The sequence below is a fragment of the Adelges cooleyi genome, unplaced genomic scaffold, assembly GCF_023614345.1.
Source record: "Adelges cooleyi isolate 19-005CV unplaced genomic scaffold, UGA_ACOO_1.1 ACOO_flye_CR_arks_rails_tigmint_CR_PRNA_9, whole genome shotgun sequence".
In the NCBI taxonomy this organism is placed as follows: Eukaryota; Metazoa; Arthropoda; class Insecta; order Hemiptera; family Adelgidae; genus Adelges; species Adelges cooleyi.
In genome coordinates, this window is record NW_026096579.1 from 4,109,517 (window position 1) to 4,128,271 (window position 18,755).

Genomic DNA, 18,755 nt, shown 5'->3' on the forward strand with positions numbered 1-18,755 from the left:
AGATAACAAGTAATCTATTCACTTTCTTTTCTCCCTTTGAAAAATAGCCTGTACTATAAATTGGCTTGTCTATTTGAATTTTATTCCTCACAACAGAGCCAAACAAATACATTTTATTAAATAACGAATTTAAGTAATAACGCTTTTATTTAATCAAATAAATGATATATCATTATGTATTCGTTTAGCTATCAGATTGTAAAACATATATTAATAACAATGTTTATTTTTAGCGAAATATAATAATAACCACATTATATTACATTACTGCATTTCAATATGATACTCAAATATTATATAAGGATAACGGTTTATTTTTCAAATCTATTTTAGATGACGTATGTTAGTTTAGAACTTTATAAATATATGAAGACATAATGTAAAACGGGTTTGCGCCATTTGCAACAAAAGCTCTTATTTAATGTCTCCAAAAAAAATATAAGATTACTTTAGCAAAAGTTGAAACTGTAAATTGAGTTGAGAGAGTAATATCGTGTTTGAAAAAAAATGAAAAATTATATCTTTTTTATAAGATAAATTATTAAATATTTTATTTTATAATCATAGTAAAACATAGTAAACCATTTTTATCAACTCATTTACACAAATTAAAGATGAACCAACATTGAAATTAAAGTAAAGAGTTGTAAAACGTATACTATAAACGTGTTTATTCTTTCAATGACTACTAAATACATTAATTTTTTTTTTTTACATCATTAAAATCTTTGTAGTTCAAGTTTCCAACTGGTGTTTTTTCTTCTTCGTGTGCATGTCCGTCACAACATTTTTTTTTCAAATTACCCAAAATGGGATTGAAAATATTTATATTCTTTAAAAATTATGTACCTTTACAACGCTGTATCGGAGTTAAAAAAATATTAACAATTTTAGCCACTTGTATAGGTAGTATTCAGGCTATTTTTTCGTTTTTTTCGTTAAATGTCGATATGGCCTGTTTAACGATTAGACAAAATTCAGACTTGCGCCTAAACGAAAGTGTTATCCGAAGAAAATACCATCGCTTAGTTCGTGTAGTTCATTTAGCAAGCGGATTCATTATAAAATAGTGATGATGGTGATCGTCAAAGCATCCAGCAATTGTAAGACCCGTAAAAGCAAAATCCGGTTGCGGGGTGGTGGGAGGTGGTACAGCCAAGATGATTAATAACTTCTAACCGAAAACGTCATGTGTACCACCCGGTGGCAATGTTGTTGACGGTGGTAGTGGTAGTAGTAGCAGTAGTGGTGGCGGTAATAGCGCGAGAGGGTAACTATAGGGTGTCGGGAGTTTGTTATCAATCAAACAGCGCTTTAGGTTGTTGTCCGTAAAAGATAGGCGAGGGCAGGTGGACGGCCAAGGCCGGCAGCGGAGAGGGTAACCCGGTAGGTTTTCCCGGACATTATTCACGTCGATTGAAATCACTGCGGTTTGCCTCTAATCTACATTCACTCTTACCCAGACCACACGACGGTGATTCAAGTATAATTTTAAAACCAATTAAAAATGAAATACGTTTATTGTTGTAGAGGAAACAAAACGCGCTGGCCATAAAAATAATGTTTATACGGCGAAACGGTTTTTAGATAATTTGAAATCGACAAAATTAACTTTAAGCCCATATGTGGTGTTTGATTATACCGCATGTTGTATATTGTGTTTTTTTGTGTCTTTGCACACCATATCCTTGAAATTCGCCAGCCCGATTTCTTCGATCAATATTTATTATATTACTGCATATCCAAGTATACATTTTTCTAGTTAAATTTAAATTAAATTATACTTTTTAATGTAAACTGTTGCCTAAAAAAAATGATAAAACTATTATTAAATTCCTAGTTTTTAATGTTTTTTGTTTATACTCTCTGTATGAAATAAAAATATAGTTTATTATAGGAAAGTTTCTGTAATAAAAAAAATAATACTTTAAAATTCGATAAATATATAGGCTTGTGTATAACAAATATGGTATATATTTCAAAAATGTAATGTTATCACTACATTGTCTACTTAAATTGGATTTCTATCGAATTCAATTTTTAAACGCATTTTGTTCTCAACCACCGACCGAATCTGTAGCTATACTAAAATATTTATTAGACTTACAATTTGTTATAGTTATTATTTGTTATTTTTACAAACTTACGCTTCCTAATTTTCAGTATTCTGAATTTGAGTGCAAAAAAAAAAATAACACCTACATTATACTAGAATACTTTAGTTACCTGACAAACACAACCAACCAGTATGATTATTTGTGTGAAAGCTGATAAGACACAATGTCGTGTGTGCAACTGTCGTTGTTACATGATAATGCTGAATAATTGAACATACTCTACAAAGTTAATTTTATATGTATTATACAAATTTATATATATTAATAATTTCGCGCTTAGTTATTTGATCTATTAGCGTGTATATATACACATATATTTTGTCGCGTCTGTTATATATAAACATATGCTTTTATGGGTTGGATTACCAGATGATGAAACTCACTCACTTACTTGCGGAAATATTTATTTAATAAAATTATAAATAAAGTTTTAATATTATTTGGTAACATTATATAATACGTGTGACTGACAACCCGTCCCGGACGGCGAATTCGTGAAGAAACCATCTTCTCATGATGACAGCGTTGGGCCTTAAAGGCGTGTTAAGCTGCATGATGATGATATAATAAGTTTGTAATGAACTCTTGGTTTATTTTTATCGATACATGACATTTTACTTTTAATATTATTTTGTTACATATACTGTTATGAGCAGATATTTAAAATTATAAATTTATAAAATTGACGGATATTTTTAGTTTTGTTTTTAATTTCACTGTCAATCACTCAGTAGGTCATTGTGGTAGATTGACAATTGTTTGGATGTGATTACTGAAACCGATTTACTTGACAACGACAACTATACATAATGCTATATTCTATAGTGGCTAATTGGTATAACGCTATTGTATTCACATTTACTAACATATGTTCAAATTTAATTTGAAATTTTCAAACGTTGTGCTACACAAATGTTATCGAATGATTTGTCATCTAACTCCATTCAACCACAATCAACGGCCTATAGCCTATTGCTATGTAGTAATACCCTTGTCATTAAATCACGATATAACTTCCGCAGAAATGTGTATTATATTGCGGCAGACAAAACATCAGCTGCGTTTACAAGTCATGCCACATCTATTGATAATTGTTAAAAATGTTAACTATATAATGTTATTCTGAAACAAAAGTTTTCTTATATTATTACAAACCACACTTTGTTAGAAGGAATAATAATAATTAAAATATATCAGTGAATCATTGGTATAATTATTTTCTGACCACCACATCACAATTTCATGGACTTTATAACAAATATGCATATAAAAATAATAACAACAGGCATTTTGAGAATAATCAGCTTTAATTTATAAATCCCATTTGAGATAAACTATCATACAAAATGTATTACTGGTACTTTAATACAAATTATACATAACATTTTACCGATTAACATGGAAATAAAATTCAGATTTTTGAACTTTAAGTTTGAATAATTCAAAAAGTTAAATTATTTTTTATTCCGGAGTATGAATGTTGTAATTTTGTTTGAATATCAATCGTGAGTCCATAGATAGATCATGAGGGAAGGCCAGAGAAGATTCTAGAGTAAATCTTTAAAATAAATATTAATTATCGCTCTTTATTCAAATTTTAATATTTCATCCCCTAATTTAGAGTTTGTTAACAAATGATAAGTATGCCTATCGTGTCAAGTATATCACACCATCTTAATTTAGGGGATTTATCAATTTTGAAAAAAAATCAAGCTTGCAATATTTAGTTTTATTTTTTTTTAATACGAGTGAGTCACATGAAACATTTTTAAAAAAGAGGAACATTAAAGACAACGATTATTTTCCTAACTCTGAGTGGTAATTTAAATAATATAGTAAAATATGTATGTATACATTCGTAATCACGACGATATCGTTAAACACTTTTGCCACTTTATAAACCGCAACAAACTTGTTATTCCAATGTTCCGTTTGAAATGATATATTTTAAAAACGGTTTATGTTTGTTTTGTCAAATAATAATTACTGTAGTCATTCCTCACAATAGCGAATGAAGGAGTTCTTTGTTCGGTATACGTCATTTGCAAAATGTTGAATCTGGATTCCGTCGACACAGAGCACAATCCCTGTAGTACGTCACCAAGTAGTATTAACAGCAGTAAAAGTGGCGAGTCGAAATGAATTATTGTCAAGTTTTTCGACGGAGGCGATGCCACATTGTTTGGCGCTATGATTTACACACTCGAGTCTCAATTTTACACACGGCTGACAAACGACCACGGCGACGTTTGCCCTCAGCTCCGTCGCTCGTAATTTAAAATTAAAAACAAAAGACTTTGGCTTATGAATATTATCACGGTTATCCCCGCTCTTTCACCACGCCGTGGTCCGCCGGCGGTGTGGCGTCGGCGGCGACGCTCGAATTCAAGATGTTTCTACTGAAAACACAATGCGGAACGGTTTCCTCCCTATTGTTTTTTGGCCTCTTTCGCTGGAAAACATTCCTTTTTAGAAAAGGAGCGGCACCGGGGAGCCGAAGGGGGGGGGGCGGGGCACAGGAAACTCGTTGACTGTAGTACGAAAACCGCTGCTCTGCGCCACGCTGCCCGCGACTTAATGGTTCGGAAAATAAAATAAAGACCGTGCCGCCAGAATCCACCGGTTATACTTAGGCAGCAACGATGACGGCGACAAAACAAAAGTTCGAACGCACCAAAACAACTATATATATATATATATGTGTGTGTGTGTGTGTGTGTGTGTGTGTGTGATATACAACTACTACTATTATAGTCGTACAACAGTTACTACCAGCGCCGGAAGAGGGGGCAGGGGGTACACACGAGGAGAGAGTCGGTACGGCGGTCATCGGGTAGTCGGGACCGGCAAAATAGAATTATTGTCTTTTCTGCCGTTGCCGTCACCGCCGTCGGCCGTTCGCGACAAGTGTTTTTATCGTCTCGACCGTTGAAAATCTAAACCACAATCGTTGTGCCCGTCCGCAATACCATGAAAAAAAAAAATCATTAAAAACATTGTTTCTATGTACTTTTGTTTTTTTTTTTTTTACGATCACTCTTTTTTGTTTTCATTGCAAGCGACAGGACTGTTGACCGTCATAACAGATCAGCAATAAGACCGAAACACGATAATATAATACTCACTCTAAAACGAATTGTAGATATATACATATATATATATTTTTTTAATGGATTTTCTTTCAACGACACTCTTCGATAGCTTTTTTTTTTTTAATTGTCTTAAAAAAAGTATAGTGACAATCAATTCGAACGTTCGTATAATATGAGCTCATTTAAAATGTATTAATTGTTCAATAATCAGTGAACTCTAGACAATCGACTGTTGAGAGATGGTACGATAAATTCTTAAGTGTTTCGGAGACAAAGAAAAAGATTTACAAACGTGGGCGTGAGGCGTCAGCAATAATATTCTATAGAGCCCTTCGAATAATTTAATTACTTGACCGAGGACAGCAGCATTGAACTCGATAAATAATTCCAGAAACATTTTTTTATGTGAATTTACTATATAAACTTAATACAAGTAATATAGGAGGCCTACTAATAAGTTAACCCGCATTATATATCGCACTATCATACTTCTACAAACATCCTAACCTCCGTCTTGACATTCATTCTATATTTAATGTTAATGAACATACTAACAAAATTGACAAAAACATTTTTATAATCATAAAAGTATACTATTTCAACATCAAACCATAACCAAATTGAGTTACATGAGATAAATTCAATAAAAATCCCGTTTGCATATCTTTTGTATAATCTGAAACCATAAGTCATATAATAATTTGGGCATACTAACTTTGTAAAGCACAAAATTAATCGACCATATACAATAAAAAGATAACTAATAATTATTAGCAAACCTTAATTTCACTTTAAATAAGAAAACAGTATGATTTTATGTTTAATTAATTATTAATAATTTATATTACAAGTAGTTTGGGTCATTTTTTACTTATAATATGATATGGGGAAGATCTACGGGTCTCGTTTGAAGTTAAATATTGCTTTAAAGTTTTAATGTACCCCCGTCGACTCACCATAGCTCTTAAGTAATATTTCTAACTTCCATAAGAAATTATTATAGAACAAATTTCTTCAACTTTTAATGTTTTAGCAATTTACGGTAGAAGAATTTGAGAAACTAAATTGCATTATTGAAAACTGAAAACCAGTGAAATTAATTTTATTTTTTAACTATTGTACCAAACGATTTGCTACAACATATGACCCACATTGTTTATCAAATTGAGATTAATATTTCCATCTTTTTTTTTTTTTTTAATAGTTTTTACAAGTATGATATTTTTTACATTTTATTATTTACTTATTAAAAATAAATTTAAAAATGTAAAAAAAAAGACAACTTTGTTTATCAAAAGTATGTAAAAACTAATAATATAACTGCAATAATTTCGGTACCAATCTTGCACGGTTTCAAGAAATTACCGTACCAACAACAATGCATTGCTTTCTTAGTAGCAGTTATCTTAGTGGCAGTTTCTTTAGTTTTTAAGTATTACGTTCATACCACGGTATGTTATTATATTGTTGATCTCCAATACGTGGGCAATACACACACACACACATACATAAATATATAGGTATTTAGGTTATAGGTATAAGCTATCTATCATAAAACACTTTTTTTTTGCAATAAATTATAACACGACGATATTGTAAAAAAAAATACATATATATTATTTACGTCAAACTAAAAATAAATTTTAATAATAATAAGTGGAGGATTACATGAACTACTGTTATTAAAAGCCATTTATCATTTGTGCTTTTAATATATTATATTATTATCTTCACGCAAAAATAAAAAATAAATATTAAAACAATGATTCAATGCACTTTATTTTTTTGCTTTTACTCGCAAAACTTTCATTAATCGAGTTTTCATATAGAACAACAGTCAACACGATGCTCAATATTCTATAAAACTTTTGATAACGCTTAGTGAATATTTGTGTTTAGTTTAATAATGTGATAGTATAATAGTTTTATAAATTTCAGTTCATATTGTTTAAACTTGTTGTTTGTATTCGCAGACATTGCAATTAAGACAAATAGCATAATATTGTAATATAACTCACGGCAGCATTAAACCGCAAAACAACCGAGAATCGAATTAAACATGCAAGCTTAAGTTGACTCGTTTACGTTGCACGACACAAATAGTTAAGTCGCTAGCCGTTGTCTATCTTGTATTGGCGACTTTAAAATATGTTAAATACCTAACAAAAAGGAGCTCGGTACGTGAAACAAAAAATAACATCCACGAAAATAGGCGGGCAATGTTGATTGTAACCAGCGTGTGAACTTCAAGTTATAATATTGTAAACACAACTGTTTTATGATGTACACACTTATCGCGTTTTTCAACGGGGATATTTCCTTAATTTATCGTAATATATGGTTGGGTTAAACGCTGTAAAATTGATGTCTTTATTGTTGGCCCGTATCCGGGGCTCGGTGATTGTGGTGCTGTCAATGAATGTGCTCCAACTCGATGATGTTTTACTGCGAATACTGAACAATGATCCGCACGCAGTGATGTAGCGAAAATGCCTACACGGAGCGCCGTGTCAAATCAAAATGACGTTGGCAAAAAATCGTACAGCCGTCCTATAACCGGTCGGAATGATAATATGGTATAATCCGTTTTGTTTCAATCGAAGACGGTATTGTTTTCGAATTACAACGATCGCATATAAACACAGTCATAATAATAACGTAAGTATGCGCCGCTGTGTGTTTGTATAAAGCCCAAGCGCAGCGAACAAACTAATGCCACGACAAACGCAATTGCGGAGACTAGTACAGTTTTTTTTTGTTTTTATTGTATCAATAATTTCGACTTAAGCCATTTACTCAAATACACGCGCGCGTGTGTGTGTACTAGTGTTTATTTAGGACAACATAAACATTGTTAATAGACTTTGTGCTCGCTGCTCGCCGGACTGGAACGGTTTCTCTTAGCAACTCGACGGCGGGATCCAGCGGCGACAGAGGCAAGTATACCCAAGGAAAATTAGCTCTACCAGACTTTCAGGCCAAGACTTTCAGCAATACCACACACGAAATAAGATTTATGTTCATACTTTTAGTTCACAACTCCAGTGGGAAAGTAGCCCTGAAAGTACATAACCCGTGCTCTCGATTTTAAAACTAATATCGTCTGCCTACGGGTTCACTCACACCTAGCTGCTAAAACAACTTTTGCAACATTGACACGTCCGTCCGGAAAATATCTGAGAAACTATCGCCGACAGACTAAAATAATTTAAAAGTCCAATAACAATGGCAATGGAATATGGGATGGTTTAATTATCATAAATAAATCACGAGCAAAATCTACATAGGTATATTATAAACAGTAATCTAGCAAAAATATTCATTATCTATGATAAATGTCTAGTAAGAAGAGTATGATGCATACATTATATGCGATAATAAACATTGGTATAATCTTACTCTAAGCACAATAGTAATACACCACGCAAGTTTAAAAATATTAATATGTTGTTTAAGAAAAATTTACTTGGATTGCGGCTAACACCAATGATTTCAATGTGTATTAAAAATAAAAACAAGATAGTAATAGATACAAAAATAAACTATAATTTTTAAATCAATACTCGACCTCTAAAGCTCCAAGAACACAATTGCATACATACACATGCGTAGACTTGCTATTGTATATAAGACTTATATAATTACATACAGACTATATATTTTAGGAATTATTTCATTTCTTAAGAAGGGATCCCGATTTTCATTTTTCACCCCTGTCCCAAAATTTCTAGATGCAGCAGCACTGATGCTATACGTGAGCCCCATAATTTCAGACAACCCTAAAGAAACCGACCGGATATGCACTGCGCTAGTTAACAATACACAACAAAGATACCCACACAAAACCCACTGTGAAAACGATTTCCTAGAAACCCGAATTGTTTGAATAACCAGAATAACATCTAGTGTGAACGATAAATTATGTTATATGACTCGAGCAATGACTAAAATAATTTATGGTTTGCCTCTTTTGTTCTGAATTCTTTTACTTGCGTTTAAAATATTTTGACATTATTAGCATATTTATGATATGATAACAATTTGGCATGGTGTTTTTTTTATAAATATTTATTCTGTTTAAAAAATGTTTACTTGTTTTCAATAAAAACAAATAACTCTTTGTCTAATAAATACCGTAGCTATAACGTAACCTAACCATATTTTGGATGTAACATTGACTACTGTTAAAAAGTATCCATAAAAATCATGGACATTAAAAATTAATAAACTAATATTAGAAATAGTGGGAAATTTATTTCTAAATAAACATTTATATTATTTATTAAGAACTTATATATATATAGATATATCTCTCATACGATTTACACTATATTATAAGTTTTCAGTTTTTTTTATTATTTCCATGAATACGGCAAAATGATATCGGTAAAACTTAAAGAGTACAAATGAAGAAGTTTAGAGTAAGTTTTTATTCTCGTTGATGTTTTTTGACTTCTCAAAAAGCAATTTATATTCAACTCATATACTGACTTCCTAGTGTTTATTATATATCATTATAGAATTTTTTCAAAAGCAATTTATAGGAATGTGGGTTATGTTATTATTTTTTGATCGGTGGATGAAAATAAAATCGAAAATATTTCTTCAGACTCAATACGCCTAGGGAATTTTTAGGCGTTTGTTGATGAGGTCAGATATGACATCAGAATAAATGTATTTGTTAGTGTAACATCCATAGGGAAAAACCACCAGGTCGTTGTCAATGACCCGATCATCACTCATGTGTTGCATTGTCGATGACATTTTTGTTCTAGCACTAGTCGCTGTTGTGTCAAAACGAGACAAACCCGTTAGATGAGTCGTGAAAAAAAGTTCTCCAGATGTTAGCAAAAATAGAATAACATTTTAAAAAATACAGGAGATGTTCTTATCGGGGATTTATTTATTAAGGTAAAAACAACTTCACAATTCCCTTGACGACCTTTAAGTCTATATTAACTGATAAATTGTATTGATATTTTTGTCGGCCCACGATTCATTTAAAGATATAGCAAAAAAAAATGTTATCTGATTTCTACATAGTAAACTCACCGACTATAAATATAGGTATATTAATACATGTTTCCAAAATGTAGAAAACATCATAATATTGTGACTACAAATACTATTTTATCTTTAACGTTTTGACATAGAAGTCAACACGGTGAAAATATATAACTAGATCAAATAAAATTATGGTTAATATAAAGACACACTAAATTTATAGTTGGAAATTTATATGGAATCAAATAAGAACTACCTCTCACTCTTACAAAGCCTGAAATATTCCAAATTCATACTTAAATTTCATTAAATTTTAACAGTTTTAAATTCTCACATATGTTCTTGATAATAAGAAACCATTTTTTTTTTTTAATGAATAACAATATTATGTATTGCTACTAATCTATTATAAGGTAATTCCAAGTAGTTTAATTTACTGGCAGATAGTCTATTATTTCAAGTTTCTACACTGTAAATGTGCATTTCATATTAACCTATATATAGTGTACAACCATTTCTATACTAAATTCCTTTCTCACATTTTTCGTCATAGCATCTAATGTGAACTAATTTAAAGTTTAAACTTGGTATAAGTATAAACAACTATTTAATAAAAAAATATATACATATTTGTAAAAAGAGAGCAATCAATCAATGTCTATAGGAACCGATGGTATTTATTGATTATTATTGATATTATAAGTATATAGTGACCCATGCTCAAAAACTTGATATGGGTCAGACTAGATGAGCTAGTTTAAACAGATTTTACTCGTATACATATATAAATATATAATATATATCTTACATGTGGTATACTAAAATCACTCAGATTTTTACCAAGATGTCATTAAAAACCCCAACGTCCTATGCATAACCTTTATTATAATTTAATAATTATTTTATTGTACTCGAACTACAATATCATTGTTCATTACATTGTACAATACATATAAGTACATTGTACATGATAAAAACAGTAGTATTATAAATACTAATTCTAATAAACTAATGTTATAAAGTAAATGAAAATGTGATACATTTTGTTCGTGTTTCAGAAAATGACGCATACTATACGTTATTGAAAACAAGGTATGGCAAAAGTGCATCGTATGGTACACCTTCAAGCCCTATGGATATGGTGTTTCTGTGTCGTTCACGGATTTGCCGATATTTCAGGTACGCCATATTTTTAGATACATATTTTTACTTATAATTTAACACAAGTGCACTGTGCAGAGAACAATCTACAACGTGTCTATACCACCACACAATAAATACATTAACGAACGTTACTTGACAACTTAAGAGTAGCTTAAGATTAACAACGTTTTCAACGTATTACTAAGACTTACATCACAACAATAAGCTGAAACATACAACACCGAGCATAAAACAAACATCCAAGATTTTAAAAAATATTGATGGAAAATATTGAATTATTTAGTTAGATAACAAGCGAACAATTTAATTACCTACCAAAAAAACAAATTTATAATAATTCGATTGCATTTATAGTAAACGATTATTTCGGAGTAATTCTATTTGTATGAAATGACATTTTAAATCGATCTGCATTCCACGTATTCGAATTGCAAAGCAATTTCGATTATTTAATGTGTTTGAAGAAAAAAAACTTAAGTTATTGGAAGGCCTGGTAATCGTCCATTCGCTATATAACTAAATATTTTTATCGAACGTTTAATTCAAATACCTCGAGTTCTCTTATATTATTTCGCATTTTTCTAATACCTCTACTACCCCAACATTTTCCTTTTTATTAACGTTTACTCTTCATAACTGTGAATGCATGAAAATGTATTGATATTATTTTTTTAATAATTAATTTCATTGAATAATGATTTGGATATTAATGTATAACAAGAAAAAAAAAATTTTAATATACTTATTAATAATAGGTTTAAAACAATACTTAAAACCAAAAAGTTTAAATATATCATATTTTACAATGAATTTTAGTTATGTTATTAAAAAACTAGTCGCCTACTTTACATTTTTTATCAGGCAAACAACATTAAATATTAAAATATATTTCTGTCGATTATAATTTTATAATTCTGTTTACTATTATACTGATCCCTATTTAAGAACAATATCTTCTGTACACATTATTCATAACATTTTCAACAAAATATGATCTTATTTTTAAATTGAAAAATTAAACCATTCGATAAACTGGCTAAAGCGTACTAACAAAATTCTTTTATAACTTTTTATGTAAAATATTAACGAAGTTTTATAAACAACATTAAATATATTTACTATTATAAAACTGCTTTATCTTTTTTTCCCCGTGTACAACACATTTTATAACGTTAGCCATTAGTGCTGTAAGTAACGCGATTATAAGAAATCAAAATATGTTTTTTTCTAATTGATTAGTAATAACTGAATAAGTATGAGTTTTTAGTGAACAAGAGAAAGTTGAAGCCTAAAGAAAATAACGGTCAAGTTTTTCATAGAATCTACGAAAATACCGGTAACACGAACCTTCAGTTTTAAAGTGATCTATTGCGTTTAGGAACGGATAGGTTACACTTACAAAATGTGGCCAGGTCTCGTAAAGCTTTTGAAAGGTAAAAACTAGGGGTTAGGAAATAGAAAACCACATAGAGAATAAAAAGAGGAGGCCGTGAAGAAGAAACAGGGCAGCTATGAAATCCACGTGGCACGATAAAGCAGCAGCTGTAACCGGTGTAAATTAATGACAAAAGTGCCGGCTAATGGAAAGAAGGGAAAATTCACATTTGAAAAATCGTTTTTTGCGTTGGTTTCTGAATCGATGCCAAACCTTGGCAACAGCGATATCTTTTCATCGGAATATATGCCTCAGACTTTCCGTAAAAATACTGTCGGTGTTTTTTTTAGTATTTTCTTTATTTTTATTATCTTAAGCGGAGCTTAACTGACCATCCACGAAATGATCGGAAAAAATATAATCACACAAATACCATTTATTGTGTTGATAATGTTAACTGTATCAATTATAATTCAAAAATTTAACTAACACAAAATATATATCCTGATGATCAAAGATCTAAATTTACTTAAAAACGGTTCCCTAATTTAGCGAGATTGACAGGTCTTGGCAATGATATTTTTTTTTACATACAACTTAACGTTACAAGTTACAAACAATAAAACATTTACTGTTACGTTAATTGTACATTGAAATTTCAACTAAAAACCCATTTGTCAACTTAGTATGTGATTTATTATCAACTATATCATATCATGCTAGTAAAAAAAAAACATTTACAAAATTAACGTGTAACATTTTCATATGCATAATCTAGTCTTTGTTCCGGAACATGGCTTTATAGTTTATACTATGCATTAAATTATACAAACTCTTTTTATTCATATACTTGGTTATTATAGTTCATTGTTGATGTTTAATCGCATCTCATGCGATAAGTCCAAAGGATATTATAGTAACATAATCATTTTTCATAATATGCGAATGAAACCAACTCAAAAGAGTAGCGGTCGAGGGAATACGATTTTCATAATAGACGTATAATTCAAATCTCATTAGACAACCATTTAAAAACCTGCGTCCCTATAGCGAAAAAAAAAGTTTCAGGACTTTTCAAAACTTCATATCTGAGCATTGCGTGGCGTGACCCGGTCAGGTTATGTACACGGATAAAAGTTGAACAAGACGCCAACCCGGAATAACAATCACACAATGCCTGCCTAGTGTCTTATACCTTTGTTAAATTTTTCCGTTACCCGATATACCTTTTAGTTTAAATTCGACCAGCTGTATATCAATTCATGTGAATAATATATTTATCAGTATTGGGCACCAGCAAAATTAGAAACGTAGGTACTAATTATGTACCGCCAGAATTACCGTCGATCATACACGCAATACATTTATAGATAATTGCTCTGGAATTGTGTAGAAAATCGATTTAAGACATACGACAAAATTCTCAGGCAACTTTTGTGTCAGGAGTATGTTAATTAGCTAAAACGAATGCGAGTACTACGAGATGAACGATTTTGCATCACACTAACATAACTGATCTGTTAAAATCAGTAACAAAACAATAGCACTTACGTAACAAAAAAAAATTGTATTTACTTTGTGTTTAGTATTGATAAGTGATAAGTGAGCCCAAAAACTGTATAGGCCCTGGGGACGCATTTTATTCTGCCCCCTCTAAATCTCTGGCTAAGTATGAAGTCATTTTCCTTTGGTAATGCTACAATATATGTATTTATTTTTAAAAACTTCTATGATTGAAAATTCTGACATAACAATATTATATTTGATATCGACGACAGAATAATAGTCTGAATATCATTTTGTAATCTAAACTTGAAAAAACTTGTTTGACATTTCGTTGTTGTGTTATTTTACCAGAAATATTGTCAACCAGCCGCAAAATACAAACTTTTTGTATTATACTTACTACTTTTTTAGGCAAAAAAAAATGTCACATGTTTCGATGATGTAAATACGTATTTATGTATTCGTCTGAATGTAATTTTAAAACATTTTTTAGTAAATCTAGGTATGTACAATAGAAGACAATTAATACTTTGTAAAGTAGATTCACAAATTCTAAAATGTAAATTTTATCCTCGTTTTTCAATTGTAACTGATAAATTTATATTAACTCTATAATATAAACATTTAAAAAATACGTATAAACACTTAAAAAAACTGATGCATGTATAATAAATATAAATTAGGCCAAACCATTTTCAATTGCTAATAAAAATCTGGGATTAAAAATAAATAGGTACAAAATAAAAATATTTTCGCCTCTCATGTGAATTACTAAATTTAGTCACATTGTCCAGTCCCCGATAGAAATAAAACTCACAGAATACAGATTAAATATTTATATTGTAATTATTTATTCTAATTGAGTAGAACACAACAACTTAAATGTCACCAATAAATGTAATTTTAACCGCGCTTTAAATAGGTGCATGTCAATTAATGTGCCGAACCGATAAGAAAGTCCCACGAATGCGGACAATATCTAGATAATAGCCGAACGCTGGCAAGTCATAAATTTCCAACTGGCGACATGTTTGCGCTAATTATAGTGCTGTATAAGTCGTAATAATTGGTCGTAACTAGGGAGGCGTATGTCTTAGGGATTCTGAAAACATACGACAACTGTCATATATCAAGCAGAAGTTAAATCCCTGTAGTTCCTCTCCCCTTTGCCCTTTTCCGCTTCATTTCATCTATCTGCGCGTACTCGTCGCCTCTTCCGCTAATATATCTATACTATCTCTATCGCGAGACAGTTTGGGATTACTGCTGTCGGATTTTCTTCATCCTTCATCCATTCAAAGGCCATTGCTATTTACTAGAGTATTTAAACGTTGATGCAAGACAACATTAACGATAACCGATAGGAATGCGGTGTATAGTTTTATGCCAATAGACAAGTTTGTGGTGAAGTTTTCGTTATACATCTTACATAATCGCCCGATTACGTTCGAATGAGCTAAATACCTGAATTTATATTAAAACCACACAATAGCTTACGAAACGAAATCTCGGAGGCATTGTACTTAGTTTCATGAATAGACTGCACAAATGTACATATTTGTTTGTTTAAACGCAAAACGTATCTGTTTTTGATATCTTTACACGATTGTTCATGCATTACTACTATATAATATGTAACAATATGTATAATACGTATTCAGAAGCCACGCATTTTATTACAGCACAGTGCTCGTTTATGTAATATAAAGTTTAATTACCTAATTTCGATTTTCAATTAGTTATTTTTTATTTTTATACAGCAAAATTCAAACACATTAAAGACAGTTTGAACATAACCGATTTTACTACTTTAAAATTCAGTATTTACTTGATTAAGCATTTTACAGTAGACAATTTATAAAAACAAACTTCTATGACCAACAGTACAATTATGAGTTTCAAGTTCTAACTTATATACTTATATTCGTATATATTTTTTTTGTAGACGGCTATTAAGTATTTATTGCTGTAAGTACATAACTTACCAACTTATACTTCTAGGCTTCAATCAAAATGATGGTTTCTGAGTTTTCGTAGTATCATTGCTTTAGTTATAGCCATAACATGTCAAAAGCTGAATTTATTTTAAATCTATAGGTTATAACACATGCATAACTTGATTGCATAGCTAAAAATACATAAAATTTGATCTTTGTCGTTGTAGTTCCAAAAATATTTTGAAACAATATTACTGTTATCCAATCAAATAAGATAAACAAGTACATAAGTATATATTGTTAAATTTTACGTCATGGCATAATAGTTGACAAAACATATTAAAATGTGTTAAACATATTATATATGTTAAAATTTGTAAAGTAAACTCAAGTTAGGTTAGGAAGTGCTAACAAATTGGTAAAAAAAAAATCCAAAACACTAAATAGTTTAGACTTTTTTTTACAAAACACATTTTGAATTAAATGTTACTAGTGTTTTTTTATTACCAAATTAGTAAACCCTAGCAATGTATATTAATTATTTTAAAAACACTAAACAATATATGGTAAGTATTTTTTTTTTAAAACATACATTTTTTGTCTGTTCTAAATCTACTTTAATAATTGCTTTTAAGCAATTGTTATTGTTATTTTATTATAATATGTGTATTAACAATAAAACACAACTTTATGTTTAGAAAACATTCGCTTAAGAAATAATTGATGTTGTTGGCTACCTTCTATTAATTTCATTAATAAACAGATTTTTTTTAACTATACTTAAATTTTCTACCAGTTTATATAATTTATTATTACAATACTATTTATACTAAAATGTTATATTTAATATACTTATTAAAACAAGTAAATTGGATTTAGACTTAATAATTGTATTGCCAAAAACTTTTAACATTTTTCAATTTGGCCAGCATCCAATGAAGTTTATTCATTCCAGCTATGGTATCGATGTTAGTCTTTGATAAAAGTTTCAACTAATCCAAATGAATATACTAAATATATACTTGCCTGATAAACATAAATGAGATTTATTGTAAAATGAACACATTGCCATTAAAAAACAATGTCAATTGATACATATTATTTATACTTTTGTTTTTTTTTCCATAAAAACACAAATTATGTACCTAAGTCATAAATTACATGTAAAATATTTTACGCAGAACATACTTTACATTGATTATAACATTAGATATATGTAACATAAAAAGCGATTAAGAATGACATTATATTTTAGTGGTTTGCAACTGCCAAGTAAAACAGAATGTCGTAAATACATACTCTGAATTTTAGAGACATGCAACTTTTTGATCACCGTCTACCGACCTAATTTTTAATCTATTCCATAAGCATGCAATCGTTCGTGAAGTCGTCTTGAATAGAATTTTAATGACAAAATTCGTGAAACACTTCATTATGAAATTCTTCATTAAAACTTCCTTAACTTTATATCGTCAGCAGTGCAAAAATAAAATGCAATGTCTTTTGCAATCGCTTCAAAATAGTTGTTTAAAACATGAATGTTAAAGAGAACTTGTATTAAAATAACACACAAAACTGGGGTCATGGAATTGTAAGTCAGGGCATATTGGGACGAAGGAGGTCACCGGTTTACAGGAATTATAACTAAAAGTAATAAAATAATTTTTCAAATAAATGCTTCTATACAAATCTGTAAATGGTAGCAATATATTTATACATACATAATATACATAATTAATAATGACTATAATGGAAATATTTGTGTGGTACCAGTTGATTATCGATTCACTCTCACAAAGTAACCTACAAATTTACTACGGCGAAGGTGTAATTTTTCGATTTTTATGGGGTTTCCTTAATAAAAAAAGTGACGCATTATTCTTTTTAGAAAATATGTAACTTGAGTACACAGAATTCCAATTTTGAAGTACATATTTTTATAAATTCAATATAATAATATTACAATTTGAATACTATATAATGTACAATTAATATTCTTTTCTTTGGCAGATAATCAGTTAATGAATAATACCACCACGGTGTAACTTAATATTAATTTTTTTTTTAAATATAATTAATTATTTGGTAATAGAAAAACCACATCATTGTTTTATCAAGTCGTTTGTAAAAATTTAGTTTGAACAAAATTATTTTTAAAAAGCGACAAGTAATCATTATATTTTTTTATTTTTCAAAAGTCAACATGAATAATTGGTATACCTCAAGTTTGAAACTTAGCTGATAAGTGAATCGTTTGATGCAAAAAGGGCCTTAGTCCTTAACTTTAAACTTTTGGAAAAATGAAAAAACGTTTGATATGTTTCAAAATGCATAAACATATACGGGCTTTATTAGTGTTAATAGATATTAAACAGTAAAATTACATTCTGTAAAACAATGTAATTATTTTCAAATGCAGTCCAGATTATTAGCATTTAAGTATAGTGGACTTATCCCTTTTTTACAAAAATCTTTTTATTATTATAGATTTCTGGTAATGGGACTAAATTTTTTTTTAACATAATTCGATGAGTCTAAGTAAAGTGATAACGAATCTGTA

At 29.9% G+C, this 18,755-nt stretch overlaps 1 protein-coding gene across 1 annotated transcript in view; it reads left to right on the forward strand.

Annotated features, from left to right (window-relative positions):
• LOC126846657 (zwei Ig domain protein zig-8-like) overlaps positions 1 to 18,755 on the forward strand; it is a 157,376-nt gene that overhangs the window by 87,728 nt on the left and 50,893 nt on the right. Inside the window, exon 3 of the mRNA XM_050586363.1 lies at positions 11,272 to 11,392. Within this exon, the coding sequence (XP_050442320.1) occupies positions 11,308 to 11,392 (85 nt within the window). The 5' untranslated portion in view covers positions 11,272 to 11,307. The remainder of the gene's footprint in view (positions 1 to 11,271; positions 11,393 to 18,755) is intronic.